This window comes from Peromyscus californicus, unplaced genomic scaffold, assembly GCF_007827085.1.
Source record: "Peromyscus californicus insignis strain IS unplaced genomic scaffold, ASM782708v3 Scaffold_2__1_contigs__length_46816999, whole genome shotgun sequence".
In the NCBI taxonomy this organism is placed as follows: domain Eukaryota; kingdom Metazoa; phylum Chordata; class Mammalia; order Rodentia; family Cricetidae; genus Peromyscus; species Peromyscus californicus.
The window spans coordinates 25,344,305-25,362,055 of record NW_026294540.1 but is presented as its reverse complement, the minus strand read 5'-3'; the positions used below and the strand labels follow the sequence as shown (position 1 = coordinate 25,362,055).

The window sequence follows — 17,751 nt, the reverse complement described above, 5'->3', positions numbered from 1 at the left end:
TCAGACCCAACCAAGTAAGCACACAGAGACTTATATTGCTTACAAACTGTATGGCCATAGCAGACTTCTTGTTATCTACTTCTTACATCTTTTTTTTTTAGATTTTATTTATTTATTATGTATACAGTGTTCTGTCTACATGTATCCTTGCAGGCTAGAAGAGGGCACCAGATCTCATTACAGATGGTTGTGAGCCACCATGTGGGTGCTGGGAATTGAACTCAGGACCTCTGGAAGAGCAGTCAGTGCTCTTAACCTCTGAGCCATTTCTCCAGCCCCCTAGTTCTTATATCTTAAATTAACCCGTATCTATTAGTCTATAAGTTGCCACGTGGCTCGTGGCTTACTGGTACCTTACATCTCGCTTGTCATGGCGGCGGCTGTATCTCTCTGCCTCAGTCTTCCACCTCCCCAGATTCTTCTCCTCCTTGTCCCTCCTACCCTATCCTTCCTGCCTGGTTACTGGCCAATCAGAGTTTTATTTATTCACAACATACAGGACATCCCAGAGCACGCCATTATGTTGTTGGTTGTTTTTACTCTTTTTCTTGGGGTGGGGGAGGGCACCACCCAGCTCCCAGATAAATCACACATGGAGGCTTTTTCTTAATGATCAATGCCTGGCCTTAGCTTGGCTTAGTTTGGTGCCAGCTTTTCTTAACTTATTCTATCCTGACTACCTTTTGCCTCTGGGCTTTTCCCATTCTCTTACTTCTGTAAATCTTACTCTTTCTCTGTGGTTTGCTGTGTAGCTGGGTGACTGGCCCCTAGGGTCCTCCTCCTTCTCTGGCTGCTTCATCTCTCCTCACAGTTTTCTCTTTCTGTTTATCCTCTCTGCCTGCCAGCCCCGCCTACCCTTTCTCCTGCCTTGCTATTGACCGTTCAGTTCTTTATTAGACCATCAGGTGTTTTAGACAGGTACAGTAACACAGCTTCACAGTTAAACAAATGCAACAAAAACAAAAGTAACACACTTTAAAATATATTACTACAAGCCGGGCGGTGGTGGCTCACGCCTTTAACCCCAGCACTCGGGAAGCAGAGCCAGGTGGATCTCTGTGAGTTCAAGGCCAGCCTGGTCTACAGAGTGAGATCCAGGACAGGCACCAAAGCTACACAGAGAAACCCTGCCTTGGAAAAACAAAACAATTTACTACAGGGGGCTGGAGAAAGTCATCAGTTCAGGGCACTCACTGCTCTTTCAGAAGACCTGGGGTTGATTCTCAGCTCCCACATGGGCAGCTCAGGGCATCTGACACCCTCTTCTGTCTTCCGGGAGAATTAGGCAAAATACCCACGCATTAAGAAAAAAAAAAAAAGCTGTATGTCACTCACACCGGTAACCCCAACCCTGGGAAGGCAAATGCAGGATAGCACTAAGTTCAAGGTCAGGTTTGTTTACGTAGTGTGTTCTAGAATAGCCAAGGCTAGCTACTTAGGATGCCTGTCTCACAGGGAGAGAGACACGGGACGGAGAGGAAGCAGAATGCTGCAGAGTAAGGGATGATGTGATCTGAGGTGGGAACTCTTCAATTTGCGCTCCCCATCACAGTCCAATAGGAAAGCTAACGCACAGGTATGCCCTGGAATTCAGGTGAGGGCCAGGCTGGAAGTCACCCACAGAGTCGGTTTCTTTGTGTGTGCCACGGAGTCTCATTGACCGCAGGCTGGCTTCTACCTCGTGATATGTAGCCAAGGACGTTCTTGAATTCCTTTTCCTTAGCTTTACCTCCCCAAGTGCTGGGATTACAGGCCTGTGCTACCGCTGCCATCCACTGGGTCGTGTCCCTTGATTCCCGAGGTGTCGATAGAGTGAGTGGAAAACACGTGCAGGATCAGATGAGCAGAGTTTTTACAAAGGAGCCCTGGGAATTGCCAAGCGCCCTGGGCACGGCTGGTTCCATCTCACGCCCTTGGGGAGCCGGGTCCGCTCATTGGATCTCTGCAGTTGGGAGCTGCTGCCACCTACAGGTCAAGGGTGATACTGCCTCGCTTGTCCAGCTGCGTTCCCCTGCACCTGTGTGCGGAGTCTGGGATGAAATCACAGGCGACAGAAGCCCTCCAGCTGGTGGCGGCGTCATCTGGCAGTGACAAGAGGAAAACAGAGAAGTCCAGGGAGTGTACGCACCTGGAGGAGGAAAAGGAAGCTTTATCCCCGCCGCCCAATGTGATTTTTTAGCGTTGGGGATAAAACCCAGAGCCTCACACAGGCACTCTACTACTGAGCCACACCCGTAGCCCCTCACTGGCAGGATTCTAAGCAGATGCTCTACCGCTGAGCTACATCCCCGAGGTATTTATTTTAATAGTTTTCTGGTTTTGTTTTTAGTTTATGTGTCATGGATGCCTTTGGAGGCCAGATGGTCCCCTGGAGCTGGAATTACAAGTAATTTTGAGCCACCTGACATTGAAGGAAACCGAGGCAGGAACTCAAACAGGGCAGGAACCTGGAGGCAGGAGCTGAGGCAGAGGCCGTGGAGGGGTGTGGCTTCTCGGCTTGTCGTCATGGCTTGTTCAGCCTGCTTTTTTGTTTTGCTTTGTTTTTCGAGACAGGGTTTCTCTGTGTAGCCTCGGCTATCCTGGAACTAGCTCTGTCGACCAGGCTGGCCTCAAACTCACAGAGATTCACTTACCTCCCGAGTATTGTGATTAAAAGCATGTGCCAGGGGGCTGGAGAGATGGCTCAGAGGTTAAGAATACTGACTGCTCTTCCAGAGGTCCTGAGTTCAATTCCCAGCACCCACATGGTGGCTCACAACCATCTGTAATGAGATCTGGCACCCTCTCCTGTTTACATAATAAATAAATAAATCTTAAAAACAAAAAAAAAAAGCATGTGCCAGGGCTGGAGAGATGGATCAGAGGTTAAGAGCGCTGGCTGCTCTTCCAGAGGTCCTGAGTTCAATTCCCAGCAACCACATGGTGGCTCACAACCATCTGTAATGAGATCTGGTGCCCTCTTCTGGCCTGCAGGCAGAACACTGTATACATAATAAAAAAATAAATCTTAAAAAAAAAAAAAAAAAAAGCATGTGAAAACACCACCATTCGGGCCTGCTTTCCTACAGAACCCAGGACCCACAATGAGCAGCGCCGTCCCCCCATGAATTAAGAAAATGCCCAGCTGGGCAGTGGTGGTGGCACAGTCTTTAATCCTAGCACTCAGGAGGCAGAGGCAGGTGGATCTCTGTGAGTTCAAGGCCAGTCTGGTCTACAGAGTGAGTTCCAGGACAGCCAGGGCTACACAGAGAAACCCTGTCTCAAACAAACAAACAAACAACCCCCCTAAAAAAATAAGAAAGAAGGAAGGAAGGAAGGAAGGAAGGAAGGAAGGAAGGAAGGAAGGAAGGAAGAAAATGCCCTACAGTCTTGCTTACAGCTTGACCTTATGGAGGCATTTTCTTTTTTTGGTTTTTCGAGACAGGGTTTCTCTGTGTAGCTTTGTGCCTTTCCTGGATCTCGCTCTGTAGACCAGGCTGGCCTCGAACTCACAGAGATCCACCTGGCTCTGCCTCCCGAGTGCTGGGATTAAAGGCGTGCGCCGCCGCCGCGCCCCCCCCCCCCCCCCGCGCCCCCCCCCCCCCCCCCCCCCCCCCCGGCAGGAGGCATTTTCTTAATTGAGGCTCCTCCTCTCAGATGACTCTAGCTAGTGTCAAGTTGACAAAACAACCACCCAGCACGCAAGAGTTTCAAGATGGGGAAGGTTTATGGACTATTGCTCCTTGACAGGGTAGCCATCATTGATAGAAAACACAGTTCTCCAGTCTCCAGGGCTGTGTTCAGTCTCCCGCTGTGGCCCCATCAGGCAGATCCCCTTTGGCTCCATCTGACAGATAAAGACCATTCGGTTCAGGTCCTAAGAGTTAGATGACTCTGAAAGCACCCCACACATACACAGATTCCAGCTCCACTGGCACCAGAACCCGCGCACAGGCCTCCAAACAGCGGCTCACTCTCCCTCTGCTATCCTTCCTCCATTACAGTTCATCATTAATCTGCGACCATCTTCCAGCTCAGCTTCAAGGCCTGAGCTCAGTAAGAGAGGACGGGAGACAGATGGGCAGCCAGGAGGCAACCCATGCTACTGGAGTATGACTTGTGAGATGGTGTTTCGGTTGAAATCCACCAGCTCTGGATATAAGTTTATTTCCTCCTTTTTCCTACGTATAAGACTGTAGGGCTGGAGAGATGGCTCAGAGGTTAAGAGCACTGGCTAATCTTCCAGAGGTCCTGAGTTCAATTCCCAGCAACCACATGGTGGCTCACAACCATCTAAAATGAGATCTGGTACCCTCTTCTGGCCTGCAGGCATACATACAGGCAGAACACTATATACATAATAAATAAATAAATAAATAAATAAATAAATAAATAAATAAATAAATAAATAAATAAATAAATAAATAAATAAACCTTTAAAAAAAAAGATTGTGCCGGGCGGTGGTGGCGCACGCCTTTAATCCCAGCACTCGGGAGGCAGAGGCAGGCGGATCTCTGTGAGTTCGAGGCCAGCCTGGTCTCCAAAGTGAGTTCCAGGAAAGGCGCAAAGCTACACAGAGAAACCCTGTCTCGAAAAACCAAAAAAAATAAAAAATAAAAAAAAATAAAATAAAAAAAAATAAAAAAAAAGATTGTAAGAGAGAAATTTCGCCCAATATTTTCATTTAAAAGAAGATGAATAATTGATTCTCCACTTAGAAGTAGTTAAAATATTGAAAATTTAAATATTTAAAAAAAATCACACCTTGGGCCAGGCAATGGTGGCGCCCATCTTTAATCTCAGTATTCAGGAGGCAGAGGCATGTGGATCTCTGAGTTCAAGGTTAGCCTGGTCTACAGAGTGGGTTCCAGGACAGCCAGGGCTACACAGAGAAACCTTGTCTCAAAACAAAACAAAAAGTTAAAAACCACATCTTTTCAAAAACATATTGTTTCGTTGTTGTTGTTGTTTGTTTGTTTGTTTTTGAGACAGGGTTTCTCTGTGCAGCTTTGGTGCCTGTCCTGAAACTCACTTTGTAGCCCAGGCTGACCTTGAACTCACAGAGATCCTCCTGGCTTTGCCTCCTGAGTGATGAGATTAAAAGCATGTGCCACTATCACCCGGCCGTCAAAAATATTTTTAAGGATTTATTTATATTGTGTGTGTGTGTGCGTGCATGTGTGTGTGCATGTGTGTGTGTGTTTGGGTATGTGCCCGTGAGTACAGGTGCCCAAGGAGGCCAGAAGAGGGCGTTGGATCACTGGGAACTGGAGTTACAAATAGATGGGAGCTGTGTGATGTGGGTGCTGGCACTTGAACTAGAGTCCTCTCCAAGAGTAGCCAGCGCTCTTTGTTGGGAGTGCAAAGGTCCTTGTGCTCACAGATTGCACTAGGGAAACCAGGAATGTTAACAAAAAGGGTTGTCTTCTCAAGGCAGAAGATACATAACCCGTTTTCCATCCAGAAGGCTGGGGACGGAAGTAGCTAACAGCCTAGGTAACCCTTGCGCTGTGTGCCCAAAGGCTTCCCCAGGCTCCAAAAACAGGACTGGAGATACTTAATAGTCTAGGTGACCCTTGCACTATCTACATGGCCAGGGGCGTCCCCAAGTTCCCATAACCAGGACCAGCGGTGGCTAAATAGTCCATATGACCTCCACGTTATCTATGAGGGGGACCACAACAGATCCTCCCCTAGGCCCTTAAGATAACACATGTAGCCTATCTCTAGAATCCATCTTCATGAAAGAAGTGTCATGTACTTGGGGAAGTTTTGATGTAAATATGCCTCCATGTGCACACGGGACTGTGTCACCAGGAAACTTTTTTTTCCCCCCGCGAGCGAATTGTACTGTACTTAAATATGCCTAAAATAAACTGCCTGGCAATCTTACCAAAAGCAATCTACAGATTCAATACAATCCCCATCAAAATCCCAACACAATTCTTCACAGACTTGGAAAGAACAATACTCAACTTCATATGGAAAAACAAAAGACCCAGGATATTATACAGCTAAAAGAATGCTGTATAATAAAGCAACCTCTGGAGGCATCACCATCCCTGACCTCAAGCTCTACTATAGAGCTATAGTAATAAAAACAGCTTGGTACTGGCATAAAAACCGACATACAGATCAATGGAATCTAATTGAAGACCCTGACATTAGTCCACGCACATATGAACACCTGATTTTTGACAAAGAAGCCAAAACTATACAATGGAAAAAAGAAAGTATCTTCAACAAATGGTGCTGACATAACTGGATGTCAATATGTAAAAGATTACAAATAGATCCATATCTGTCACCATGCACAAAACTCAAGTCCAAGTGGATCAAAGACCTCAACATAAATCCAGTTACACTAAACTTAATAGAAGAGAAAGTAGAAGTAGTCTTGAACACATTGGCACAGGAGATCACTTCCTAAATATAACACCAGCAGCACAGACACTGAGAACAACAATTAATAAATGGGACGTCTTGAAACTGAGAAGCTTTTGTAGGGCAAAAGACACAGTCAATAAGACAAAAAGACAGCCTACAGAATGGGAAAAGACCTTCACCAACCCCACATCTGACAGAGGACTGATCTCCAAAGTGTATAAAGAACTCAAGAAACTAGACATCAAAATACTGAACAATTCAATTAAAAAATGGGCTGAGGAGATAAACTGCCTGGAGTTGGGCTCTAGAACAGTGGCTCTCAACCTGTAGGTTGTGACCCCTCTGGGGGTCGGACAACCCTTTCACAGGGGGCCCCTAAGACCATCTACATATTAGGTATTTACATCATGATTCACAACAGTAGCAAAATTGCAGTTACGATGGAGCAATGAAAATAATTGTATGGCTGGGGGTTATCATCACACGAGAAACTGTACTAAGGGGTCATAGCATTAAGATTGAGAACCACTGCTCTAGAAGTTGGAACCGATACTGGCTACAATTTGCATATTTATGGTTATAATCCTTAGCGCCAACCCCCACCCCCCCACGCCGGGAGACCAGAGAGGATGTCAAATTCCTCGGAGCTAGAGCTACAGGCAGTTGTGAGCTGCCTGCCTTAGGTGCTGGGAACTGAACTCAGATCCTCTGCAAGAGCAGAATGTGCTCTTAATTGCTGTGTCTCCAGTCCCCGATCTTCGTGACTCAGCCTTCCGAGCGTTGCGGTTGCAGGCACGCCTTACAGCGTCTGGCGGTTTTACTTTAGCATCTGTGTCGCTAGGATGTGAATGTCCCCGAGACGGTGAAATCCTGTCTATTTTCCCTCCCATCATCAGGATACATGGCTAGATCAGAGCAGGTGCTAAATGTTCGTAGGACACATGAATACACACACGCATGCACGCACGCACGCACGCACGCACGCTGGGGGGCGTGGCACATACCTTTAATCTCAGTACACGGGAGGCAGAGGCAGGCAGATCTCTGAGGTCAGACTGGGCTACACAGAGAGTTCCAGGGCAGCCAAGGCTACACAGAGAAACCCTGCCTCAAAAAACTAAAACAAACAAATTAATAAATTAATAAAATGGATAAAAGCTGAGGAGAGTCCAGTCCCATGGAAATACTAGAACATACTAGACAAATGAACAAATTATGAGATATTGACAACAAGGAAAGCTAGGTTGCTCCTTTTTGGGGGCGGTAACTTAACTTTATTAGTGTGTGTGCATGCACACGCACATGCACACGCAGTCATGCATGAGCCACAGTGTGTGGACATTAAAGGACAGGGCTGTTCCATCTCCTTGGCTTGTGAGAGTTCGTTCAGACCCTTCGTTTACACTTCTGCTTTGCACAGCTACTGTCGTAACGTGTCATCTCCGGAGTCTGTGGATCCCAGGGGTGACACTCTGGTCTCTAGGATCGGCAGCGGGTCCACTTACCTACTTAGCCACCTTGCTGGCTCTGTTTCTGGCTCTTTGAAGAAGGGAAATAAAAATACAGAAAGGGGAAAGGTTAGGGTGGCATATGCCACTCTGGACACCACCGCAAGATGTAAACAAATGTGTAATCTATGAAGACCAATAACTATACAGGCCGGGCGGTGGTGGCACACGCCTTTTATCCCAGCAATTGAGAGGCGGAGGCAGGCGGATCTCTGTGAGTGCAAGGCCAGGATGGTTTACAGAGTGAGTTTCAGGACAGCCTGGGCTACACAGAGAAACCCTGTCTCAAACAAACAAACAAACAAACAAAAAAAAAACCCAAAAACTATACAGATGTGAAAATGGACATAGAAATGCACCCGCCAAACGGCAATGAGCCATCTACCAGCCACCTCATCATGGGCTCTAAGTACAGCTGTCCTTGGAGATACTGGTTTAAGAATCCAAGGATGCTGAGATGCTCAAGAACACAAAAGAGTATTCTATGGGCTGGGATGTGGCTCAGTGGTAGAGCCCCTGCCTAGAATCTCCCAGTGAGGGGCTGGGGTGGCTCAGTGGTAGAGCCCCTGCCTAGAATCCCCCAGTGAGGGGCTGGGGTGTGGCTCAGTGGTAGAGCCCCTGCCTAGTATCCCCCAGTTAGGGTATGGAGCATGGCTAGGCAGCAGAACACTTGCCTAGCATGTGCAAGAGCCTGTGTTCATTCCTCACCTAGCATGGCACAAAGAAATAAAAGGAAAATGATGCTCAAAGTTTCAAAAATACCTTCCCTTGCCCAACATGGACTAAACATCTACGTCAGGTGACTGACATTCATATGCCAGGGTTTGAATCACACTGGACAGCATCAGAAAACAGCCTCATTTCTGGGATGTTTATGGTAGCACAAAATGATGGTCCAATCAAGAGGAAAACTGGACTCACCTAAATGAAAGAGCAGTTTACCTGTCAAGCTCACGAAAACTCACAGGTTACAAATTATTCTGGGTTGAGAATAGAAAGAGAGAACAACTGGGTATGATGTTCCATACCTTATTAGATTTCTATTCCTTTTTTTTTTTTTTTTTTTTTTAATTTTCAAGACAGGGTTTCTCTGTGTAGCCCTGGCTGTCCTGGAACCCACTCTGTAGACCAGGCTGGCCTCGAACTCACACAGATCCTCCTGCTTCTGCCTCCTGAGTGCTGAGAGTGCTGGAATTAAAGACATGCACCATCCCAGTACTTGGGAGGCAGGGGCAGGGGGATCTCTATGTTTGAGGCCAGCCTGATCTGCAGAGTGAGTTCCAGGGCAGCCAGGGCTACACAGAGAAGACCTGTCTCAAAACAAGCAAGCAAGCAAGCAAACAAAATTCCCTCATCTTGGAAATGTAGTTCAGTTAGAGTCTGCCTGGTCCTGCATGTTTGGGGTATACTAGCAATAACATAGCGGAAAGTGGATATTCACGATTTTAGTAAGGATGCCTTGGGATTTTTTTTTCCCCTTCTGAGTTGGGCGTTAGGATTCTGGGGGCATATTATGCCTTGAAGGGCTAGCAAAGAGTCAACCCTCATGCTGGGGGACTGCCTCATGCTCAGCCTTGCAGAGTTCTGGACCAAGCCAAGGTTGTCCCTCCTTGGCTATAGCAAGACACCAGTGGAGCGCCCCTAGGGACGAAGGAAGGCAAGACTTGGGGGAAGGCCTGGGGCGTTCCAAGGTGTGAGGAGGGAGGTGTACTTGCTCCTTGCCCTGGATTGTTCTTCAGTAGGTGGAGTCTGCTAGGGAGTGCCCTGCCTGGAAGGGCAAAGGGCTCCGTCTTCTGTTAGCCACAACCAGCTGACAAGAACCTCAGTCACCTGGCCACCTCTCTAGGGACACTGAAAGGTACGTGTCCCCAGCCCACCACTCACTATGATCTCCTGAGGGCAGTGTAGGAAACCCTTTCTCTCTGGGAGTTCCAAACACTCTTGTCCATTCTGCTGAACCCAGCCAAGGGGCCTTGCTTGCTGTTCCTGAGTAAGGCCCAAAGTCCCCTGGCCTACTTCCCAGCTAGCCAGCCATACTAAGGTTCGTCTAGGACTTTACAAGATGAGGGTGGAGTGCCCCCTGGAGGCAAAGGGTTGTAAGGCTAGCTAGGTGGAAATAACAGGGCAGGTAGGTTAGGGGTCGGGGTCAAGGCCAGGGCAGGAGTACCCAGGGTGGGGCTTCTCATTCAGACAAGCCCCAGATCACTGCCTCCTCCACCCATTACCCTCCAACAGAACCCAGAATCCCAAGCGGCTGGAGCACTGGGGGACACCCGGGCAGAGCCTTCCCTGGAGCAAGTCCTGCAGGAGCGGGATGAAGCCATTGCTAAGTGAGAGAAACTTCAGATGGGGGGTGGGGGTGGGGGCCTCACTCCTGCTACAGGAGAGGAAAGGGACTCCAGACATCCCACCAGAAATCCCCTGCTGCTGTCCCTGCCACCTGCAGGAAACAGGCCGTGGAAGCCGAGCTGCACTCCTGCAGGGCCAGGCTGCGCACCGTGGAGGCTCAGCTGCTGGAAGTCCTACAGGAGAAACTGAGGCTGAAGCAGGAAGTGGAGGCCTGGGAGGTAGGTAGGGTGGGGCCTCCGCCGCGGGAGGCTCGGGGGACACCCCTCCGTCCCCAGGGGCGGCCTTGAACCTGCCCTCTCTCTCTCCTGTCCCCAGGAAGACATGCAGCTCGTGGTTCGAGAGCGGGTGCAGAGTCAACTGCGGGGAGAGTCCAGGGGCGCTCTGGCCACACAAGAGAACACCAATGCAGGCGGGACCTCCCGGATCCACCTCTCCCGGAGTCAGTGGGGACGATGGTGGTGAAAACGGATCCCAGAACGTTAATAAGAGAACCGACTTTATTCATTAAAGTGTTGGGCCACCTCTGGACCCCTGTGTGCCCTCTCCGTGCCCACCTGAGTTGTTCTGTGCAGAAGCCAGGGACAGGTCACAAGGATGCCAAGCCCAGAGCTCCCTGTCTGCTCTTCCAAGGAGCCACTTCTCAGGCCAAGAAGCTGCTGACAGCATCCATGAAGTCTTGGGGCTTGTCACTGTGGACCCAGTGGCCAGCATTAGGCACGGTCTGAATCTGGGCTTGAGGAAAGAGACGCCTAATCTCTGAGTGGTGGCTGGGTCTGGCCACCGTAGTGAAGCCAAGCAAGATGAGGTTAAAGAAGACAATGGAGAGAGAGAGAGACAGAGAGAATGGGAGAGAACAAGAGTTACATGAATCTACATGCCCGGTGGTGTTGCCAGGCTCCCAGATACCCCATGTGCACACCCAAGCCCTCCCCGACCCAAACAGACTCCCACAGCTGGGGGTGGATAAGGCATACCCCCTCCTACGCCCCCACACTGACTTACTGTATGTATCTAGAATTTCCACCACGCAGAAAGAGAGTTGGCCCCGAGTAGGATTCAAGTTGCTGTGGGAAGGTCAAAATCTTGTCCAAGTACTGAGCTAAAGTTTCCAAGTTCACTCTCCAGGAGAATCGCCCGTCTACCTCCACCAGGTTACTGAGCAGGAACTGCCGAATGGTTGGGTCCTGTGGTGGGTGGGTCAGGCAGTTGTGAGGGGCCCTCTGTGAGGCCCACCCACCACTTTTTCCTCTGACATGTGTCTTAGTCTACACCATGGGGGTGGAGGAAAGGGGGTAGCATGCAGCACCTTGACAGTGGAGCTAAGTTGTTCATCCACCAGCTTTCGGGCCTCGGAGTGCCGCACCTTCTCCGGGATATCAACAGCTTTCATGGCTGCTATGTAGCTTCCGAGGTATGATCCAGGTGTGGTTCCTACTGGGCTTATGTCCACAGCGACCAATCGTTCCACAACATCTGGCTAGAAGACAGAATCAGACAAGAAAAGGTTCCAGACACACTCACTGGGCCTCCAGCACAGTTGCTGAAGCCTGGCCATCCAAGGCACGGATGTGTCCCACATTATCAGTAGGGCACTTAAGGTTTGCAGGGCAGTTATGAGGAAGACCCAGATAGATGCAGCTCACCCTCTGCAGGGCCAGAAGCATGGCTGTCTTTCCTCCCATGCTGTGGCCAACGACGACGCAGGGTACCAGGCCCAGCTGTGGCAGAAGGCCCTGAAGGTCCTGACTCATGGCCTCGTAGCTTGCATCTGGACTGTGGGGGCTGTCACCATGGTTCCGAGCATCCACTGTCAACACCTGGGGTGTGGGGTGAAATGGGAGGAATGGTGTTACTCTGATTGTAGACAATGAAAAGCCTGGTAGAGACTCTGAAGCAGCCAGGGAGATGAGTCTGGGGACATAATTGTGTTTGTTTGTGTGCACATGTGTGTGGTATGCGTGTGTACATTGTCATGTGCACGTAGAAGCCAGAGGTCAATCTTGAATATCTTCCCTAGTTGCTATCCAACGTAGTCCTTGATTTTTATTATATACATATATACGTATGTATATATGTGTGCGCAAGCGTGTGTGTGCACGCAGATGCCATGGTGTGCATGTGGCGGCCAAACGACAACTTGAGGTGTGGAGCCTCAGACCAAGAGAACCAAGAGAGCGCATGGCCGAAATGGCTGGATTATATAGGAAAGAGAAGCTGAGAGGAGGGAAGGGAAGGGAAGGAAAGGGAAGGGAAAGGAAGGGAAGCCCCTGGGCTGGACAAGTTTATGGTAGGGGTGGTACAAGGGCAGGGGAGCCACTGGTACTGAGTGAGCTTGGCAGCCAGTGTGCACTCCGGTACGCTAACAGGCACCACAACTAGTCATTTGTAGCATGAATCTTCAAAGTTCTTATTAATAAAATCAGACCTGAGGCAGGTATTGGGGTGAACACTGGAAGGTCAGAGAGACAGAACAGGCCACAGCTAACCTCACCTGGCCAACTTCTCAGCTGATCTTGTTTCCTTAGACTGGAAGCCTCTGTGTCCTCATCCCAATGGCTCTCAGCTGAACTGCTCTGCTTGAAAGCTTGAAAGCTTAACCAGCCAAATGCTTCTAGTTTCTGGTCCTCACACCTTATATACCTTTCTGCTTTTTACCATCACTCCCTGGGATTAAAGGCTCGCTTTCTGGGATTAAAGGCATGAGTCACCATGCTTGGCTGTATCCTTGAACAGATGGATTTCTGCCTCTGGAATGCTAGGATTAAAGGCGTGTGCTACCACTGCCTATCCTCTATGTTTAGTATTGTGGCTGTTCTGTCTCTGATCCCAGATAAGTTTATTAGGGTGCACAATATTTTGGGGAACACAATACCACCACAGCCATTTGTCCTGAGTTTCTTTGGGACCTGACAGAGGGACGGGTGGAGATCTGTAACCTAAATGGACGAATTGGAAGGCACCCTGCAGAACCTGGCCTCTTCGAAGATGTTTTCCGGGTTACAGTGCACTGAAACTTTCCCACTTATCAGCCTGAGCCCAGACCTGACAGGTTGAAGCTACATCCACTACCCTCAGACTTCCCCCTTAGCCCCCGCCCACCCCTGCCCCGCCCCACCCCACCCGGAAGCTCACCCTCCTGCCGGTCCTCTGGACCATCGCCTTGGCAATGGAGTTGAAGTTGGTTTTGCTGCCGAAGAGTCCATGCAAAAACACGATGGCTGGGAGTGTCGTCTCTCCATCAAGAAGGTTATAGGACAGCGGCAGCGGCCTGGAAAGTGAGGGCCACCATGGAGAAAGTGGGGAGGGTGAAGGAGAGAAGGGGCGGGGCCAAGGGAGGGGCGGGGCCAGCCGGGCCACGTGCGAAGAGGACCAGAGGAGTACCACCTTCCCGGTGTCCTTGACTGACCTCGGATCGGCGTTTCCTTGGCCACTACTGCGGCTGCTACTGAAGGCAACGGGCACCGCCGAGCATCTGGGGGAGGAGGCACCAAGCTTCCCACGGGGGACCCTCCACGCTCGCGCCCAGTGGAGCATGCCGTCACTTGCGGCCTATAGAAGGTGCTTCCTAGGGATGTCCCGCGCACGCTCCGCCTCCCGGAGCCCTGCTCGTTTCCAACTAGGGCTCCGCCTATCTTCCTGCCCCCGTCGAGGCAGCACTCTAGGTCACGTGGCCTAACGTAAGCCCGCAGCACAGTTCAGCCCCCTCCTTGCACCATTACCCAATGCAGGAGCTTCTTGGTCACGCCCTGGGCGGAGCCTCCAGAAGAGCCGGCCCTTGCGTATTACGCAATTCTTGAAGCCGCTCGGAACCCGGTCTGGAGGACTAACTGCCTTGATTACGCGATGGGCGTAGCCATCCAACAGTAGCCCTGCCCCACTTGCACAATTACTCAATTCCTGCACACACTACGAGCCGCCCAGAGACGAGATCCTTGCCAGGACCAGGGCGGTGTCACATGGGGTTGACCCCGCCTCTTGGGCATTACACAATACCCTTCAGACCTGTGAGCCCCTGCCACGCCCTGGGAGGGGCCACCCCATTGGCCTGTTCTTTGTACCATCACTCCACAATCGTCGTAGCATCTGGAGAGAAGCCCCTTGGCCACATCTTGGGCGGAGCCACGAGAGACTCTGGGACCACCCCTTGCATCCATACGTAATTCCCACCTTCTGTGCCTCTGCGAGCTCTGCTCCCCTTAGTCATGCCCTACTATGGGCGGAGCCACAAGAGAACCTGGGCGGTCCCTTGCTTGATTTCTCAAACCCTTAAGATGAGGCAGCACCCAGAAGTTGTCTCCTTGGCCACGCTCTGGGCGGAGCCACCCAAGATTCTGGCCCCCACCTCTTGCAACCATTACGTAATCCTGGCTGGTCTGTGCGCACCTCCCGGAGCGCCTTGGCTACATCGTAGACCACGCCCCAGCCTTTAAGTGGCCGGTAGTCGATTCTAGAGTTCCCCTAGTTTGACCAGAGGGTCAAGGAACAAGCGTGGGCGTGTCCCTGGCAAGGTGTGTCCTTTCTCGGCTCTGGAGCAGACCCCACTTGGCGGGCTCCTCCATCCTCAGGCACCGCCCTGGGTGGATGCCATGCTCTCTGAGCCTCCAGCCAGAGCAGGAGGCGCCAGGAGTGGCTTTTGTTCCAGCTCCCGCCAGCTTGGTGGCGCCGTGCTCCACAGCTGGGGGTCCTGCCAGGCTCCCCAGACCATGGATGCTTTGTTTCCCCAAGTACCCTCAAGAAAAAGCTAGCAGAGGCTCTCGAGGTCCCTTCGAACGTCTTAAATTGGTAAATTGAAGTGCAGAAAGGGCAAAAGATTGGTCCAACAGGCAGAACCAGAGTCTTGGTCCGGTCTTCCGTTTCTGATGCAGATCAATTTGGAAGACCAGGATCAAACCCTTGGCCAGGGATTTATAGTGTAGTTATTGCACTGAATAGAAACGGCTCTGGGCTGGGCGAGGCGGCTCAAGCCTTTAATCCCACCCAGCATTTGGGCAAGCGGTTCTCTGTAAGTTCAAGGCCAACCAGAACTACATAGAGTAACTGTCTAACTAAAAGAAAAGAAAAAAGAAATCAAGAAAGGGCCCGGATTAGCAATTTGCCACTTACCAGCAGAGAGTAGCAATCCTCTCACCCCCAAAACGCACCCCATTCCGCACTGAAATCACTTCCAACAGGGACCCTGCCTTCTGCCCTTCTTAGGCTAGGGAAAGTCGTTTTTGTTTTTTTTTTGTTTTTTTTTTTTTTTTGGTTTTTCGAGACAGGGTTTCTCTGTGTAGCTTTGCGCCTTTCCTGGAACTCACTTGGTAGCCCAGGCTGGCCTCGAACTCACAGAGATCCGCCTGGCTCTGCCTCCCGAGTGCTGGGATTAAAGGCGTGCGCCACCACCGCCCGGCTGGGAAAGTCGTTTTTACAAGTTAAGTTTCTCATAGCACTTCAAGCCCGCTGCTCGGATCCTTCCCAGAGTCCCCAGCTAGACACCAAGCGGTTGGATCCCCTTTTGCCCTGCTAGTTGCCTAATCGTGCACACACACACACACACACACACACACACACACACACACACACACACGTTGATTTACTTTATGTATATGAGTGTTTTGCTTGCCTTCATGTTATGTGTACCGCGTTTGTACCTTGTGTTTTCAGAAGAGGAATAGGCTCCCCTGGAGCTGGAGTTACAGATGGTTGTGAGTCACCATGTGGGTATTGCAAGAGCAGCGGGTGCTCTTAACCACTGAGCCATCTCTCCAGCCCTTTTTGTTTTTGAGACAGGGTCTCTCTGGAACTTGCTATGTAGACCAGACTGGCCTCAAACTCACAGAGTGTCACCTGCCTCTGTCTCCTTAGTGCCGAGATTAAAGGTGTGTGCCACTATACCTGACAACTGTTTTTTGTTCGTGTTTGGTTTTAGATTTATTTATTCATTTGTGTATATTTATATATTATGTATTATGTCTGCATGTTTGCCCGCAGACCAGAAGAGGGCACCAGATCTCATTGTAGATGGTTGTGAGTCACCATGTGGTTGCTGGGAATTGAACGTGAATCCTTTGGAAGAACATTCACTCAGCCATCTCAGTAGCCCCAATTTTTAAATTATTTATTAACTTTATTATAAAAAAATCTTGCAAATAAATAAAAATATCACATACCAAAATTAGCAAGACCCCAAGTCAACACAACTCAATGAGCTTCTATATAGTTACAATAGGCATTTGAAACAGAAGCTGTGGAGTATCACATTAAATTTTATATTTTCAGTATCAGATATACTTTATGCACCACCAAAACAAACAAACAAACAAAAATCCATGACAGACGTAGAACTAGAGAAACAGCCGGGCGGTGGTGGCGCACGCCTTTAAATCCCTAGCATTCGGGAGGCAGAGGCAGGAGGATCTCTATGAGTTCGAGGCCAACCTGGGCTACAGAGCAAGATCCAGGACAGACACCAAGCTACAGAGAAGAAACCCTGTCTCAAAAAACAAAAAACAAAAACAAAAAACCTAGAGAAACAGTTATCTTTTTTTTTTTTTTTTTTTTTTTGGTTTTTCGAGACAGGGTTTCTCTGTGTAGCTTTGCGCCTTTCCTGGGACTCACTTGGTAGCCCAGGCTGGCCTCGAACTCACAGAGATCCGCCTGGCTCTGCCTCCCGAGTGCTGGGATTAAAGACGTGTGCCACCACCACCCGGCTAGAAACAGTTATCTTTTTATCCTCTTCATAACCCTGGTCTTTTACCTGCATTCAGTCCTTCCTCACACCCTTAGGCTTAGTCTTTTTCTTTCCTTTGTGCTATGCTATTCCCACATGTGTGTTATTATCGGCTAGATTCCACATGTGACAGAGAACATGTGGCTTTTTTCCTTCTGAGATTGTATGACCTTTTAATTTTTTTTTTTTTACTTTATGTTTTGTGTATATATATTTTATCTGCATGTATATCTGCATGTCTGGTGCCTGAATGTAGCAAAACAGGACATCAGATCCTCTGGGACTGGAATTACCATTGAGAGCCACCATATGGGTGCTAGGAATCAAACCTGGGTCCTCTGCAAGAGCAGACACTGCTCTTAACCATTCAGCCATCACTTTGGCCCATCTTTTTATTTGAATGGTACTGGGGATTGGACTTGGGGCCTCATAGCTCTCTCTTTACTTTTTATTTTGAGACAGAGTCTTTTTTCTTTTCTTTCATTTTTTTTTTTTTTTTTTTTTTTTTTTTTTTTTTGGTGAGTAGAAGTTTCTTTGTGTAGCCCTGGATGTCCAGGAACTCACTCTGTAGACCAGGCTGGCCTCGAACTCACAGAGATTCATCTGCCTCTGCCTCCTGAGTGCTGGGATTAAAGGCGTGCACCACCACCACCCTGCTGAGACAAGTTCTTATTCAGCAGTCCATACTGGCCTTGAACATGTGGTCCTCTCACCCAGCCCCTTCAGTAATTGGGATTATAGACCTGTGCCACCAAACCTACTCCCTGTCTTATATATCTTTTAGGGCCCAAGGTTAACTGACGTCTCTATCTCCAACC

At 49.5% G+C, this 17,751-nt stretch overlaps 1 protein-coding gene across 4 annotated transcripts; it reads right to left on the bottom strand.

Annotated features, from left to right (window-relative positions):
- Positions 1 to 168: 168 nt before the first annotated feature.
- Abhd11 (abhydrolase domain containing 11) lies at positions 169 to 13,895 on the bottom strand. 4 transcript variants are annotated; one of them, XR_008221810.1, is made up of 7 exons: positions 13,631 to 13,887; positions 13,357 to 13,492; positions 11,868 to 12,041; positions 11,531 to 11,701; positions 11,227 to 11,408; positions 10,779 to 10,997; positions 169 to 2,128 (listed from the first exon to the last, which is right to left on the bottom strand). XR_008221810.1 is itself a non-coding variant. In XM_052753960.1 (6 exons), exons 1-6 carry the CDS (start codon positions 13,756 to 13,758, stop codon positions 10,865 to 10,867), a joined length of 924 nt encoding a protein of 307 aa, XP_052609920.1. In that variant the 5' UTR covers positions 13,759 to 13,886; the 3' UTR covers positions 10,704 to 10,864. The 4 variants fall into 4 exon arrangements, 1 of the variants encoding a protein (XP_052609920.1); XR_008221811.1 differs by lacking the exon at positions 169 to 2,128 and adding an exon at positions 7,608 to 7,906 and having other exon boundaries at positions 11,588 to 11,701; positions 13,631 to 13,895; XR_008221809.1 differs by lacking the exon at positions 169 to 2,128 and adding an exon at positions 7,608 to 7,906 and having other exon boundaries at positions 13,631 to 13,886.
- Between the last annotated feature and the right edge of the window lie 3,856 nt (positions 13,896 to 17,751).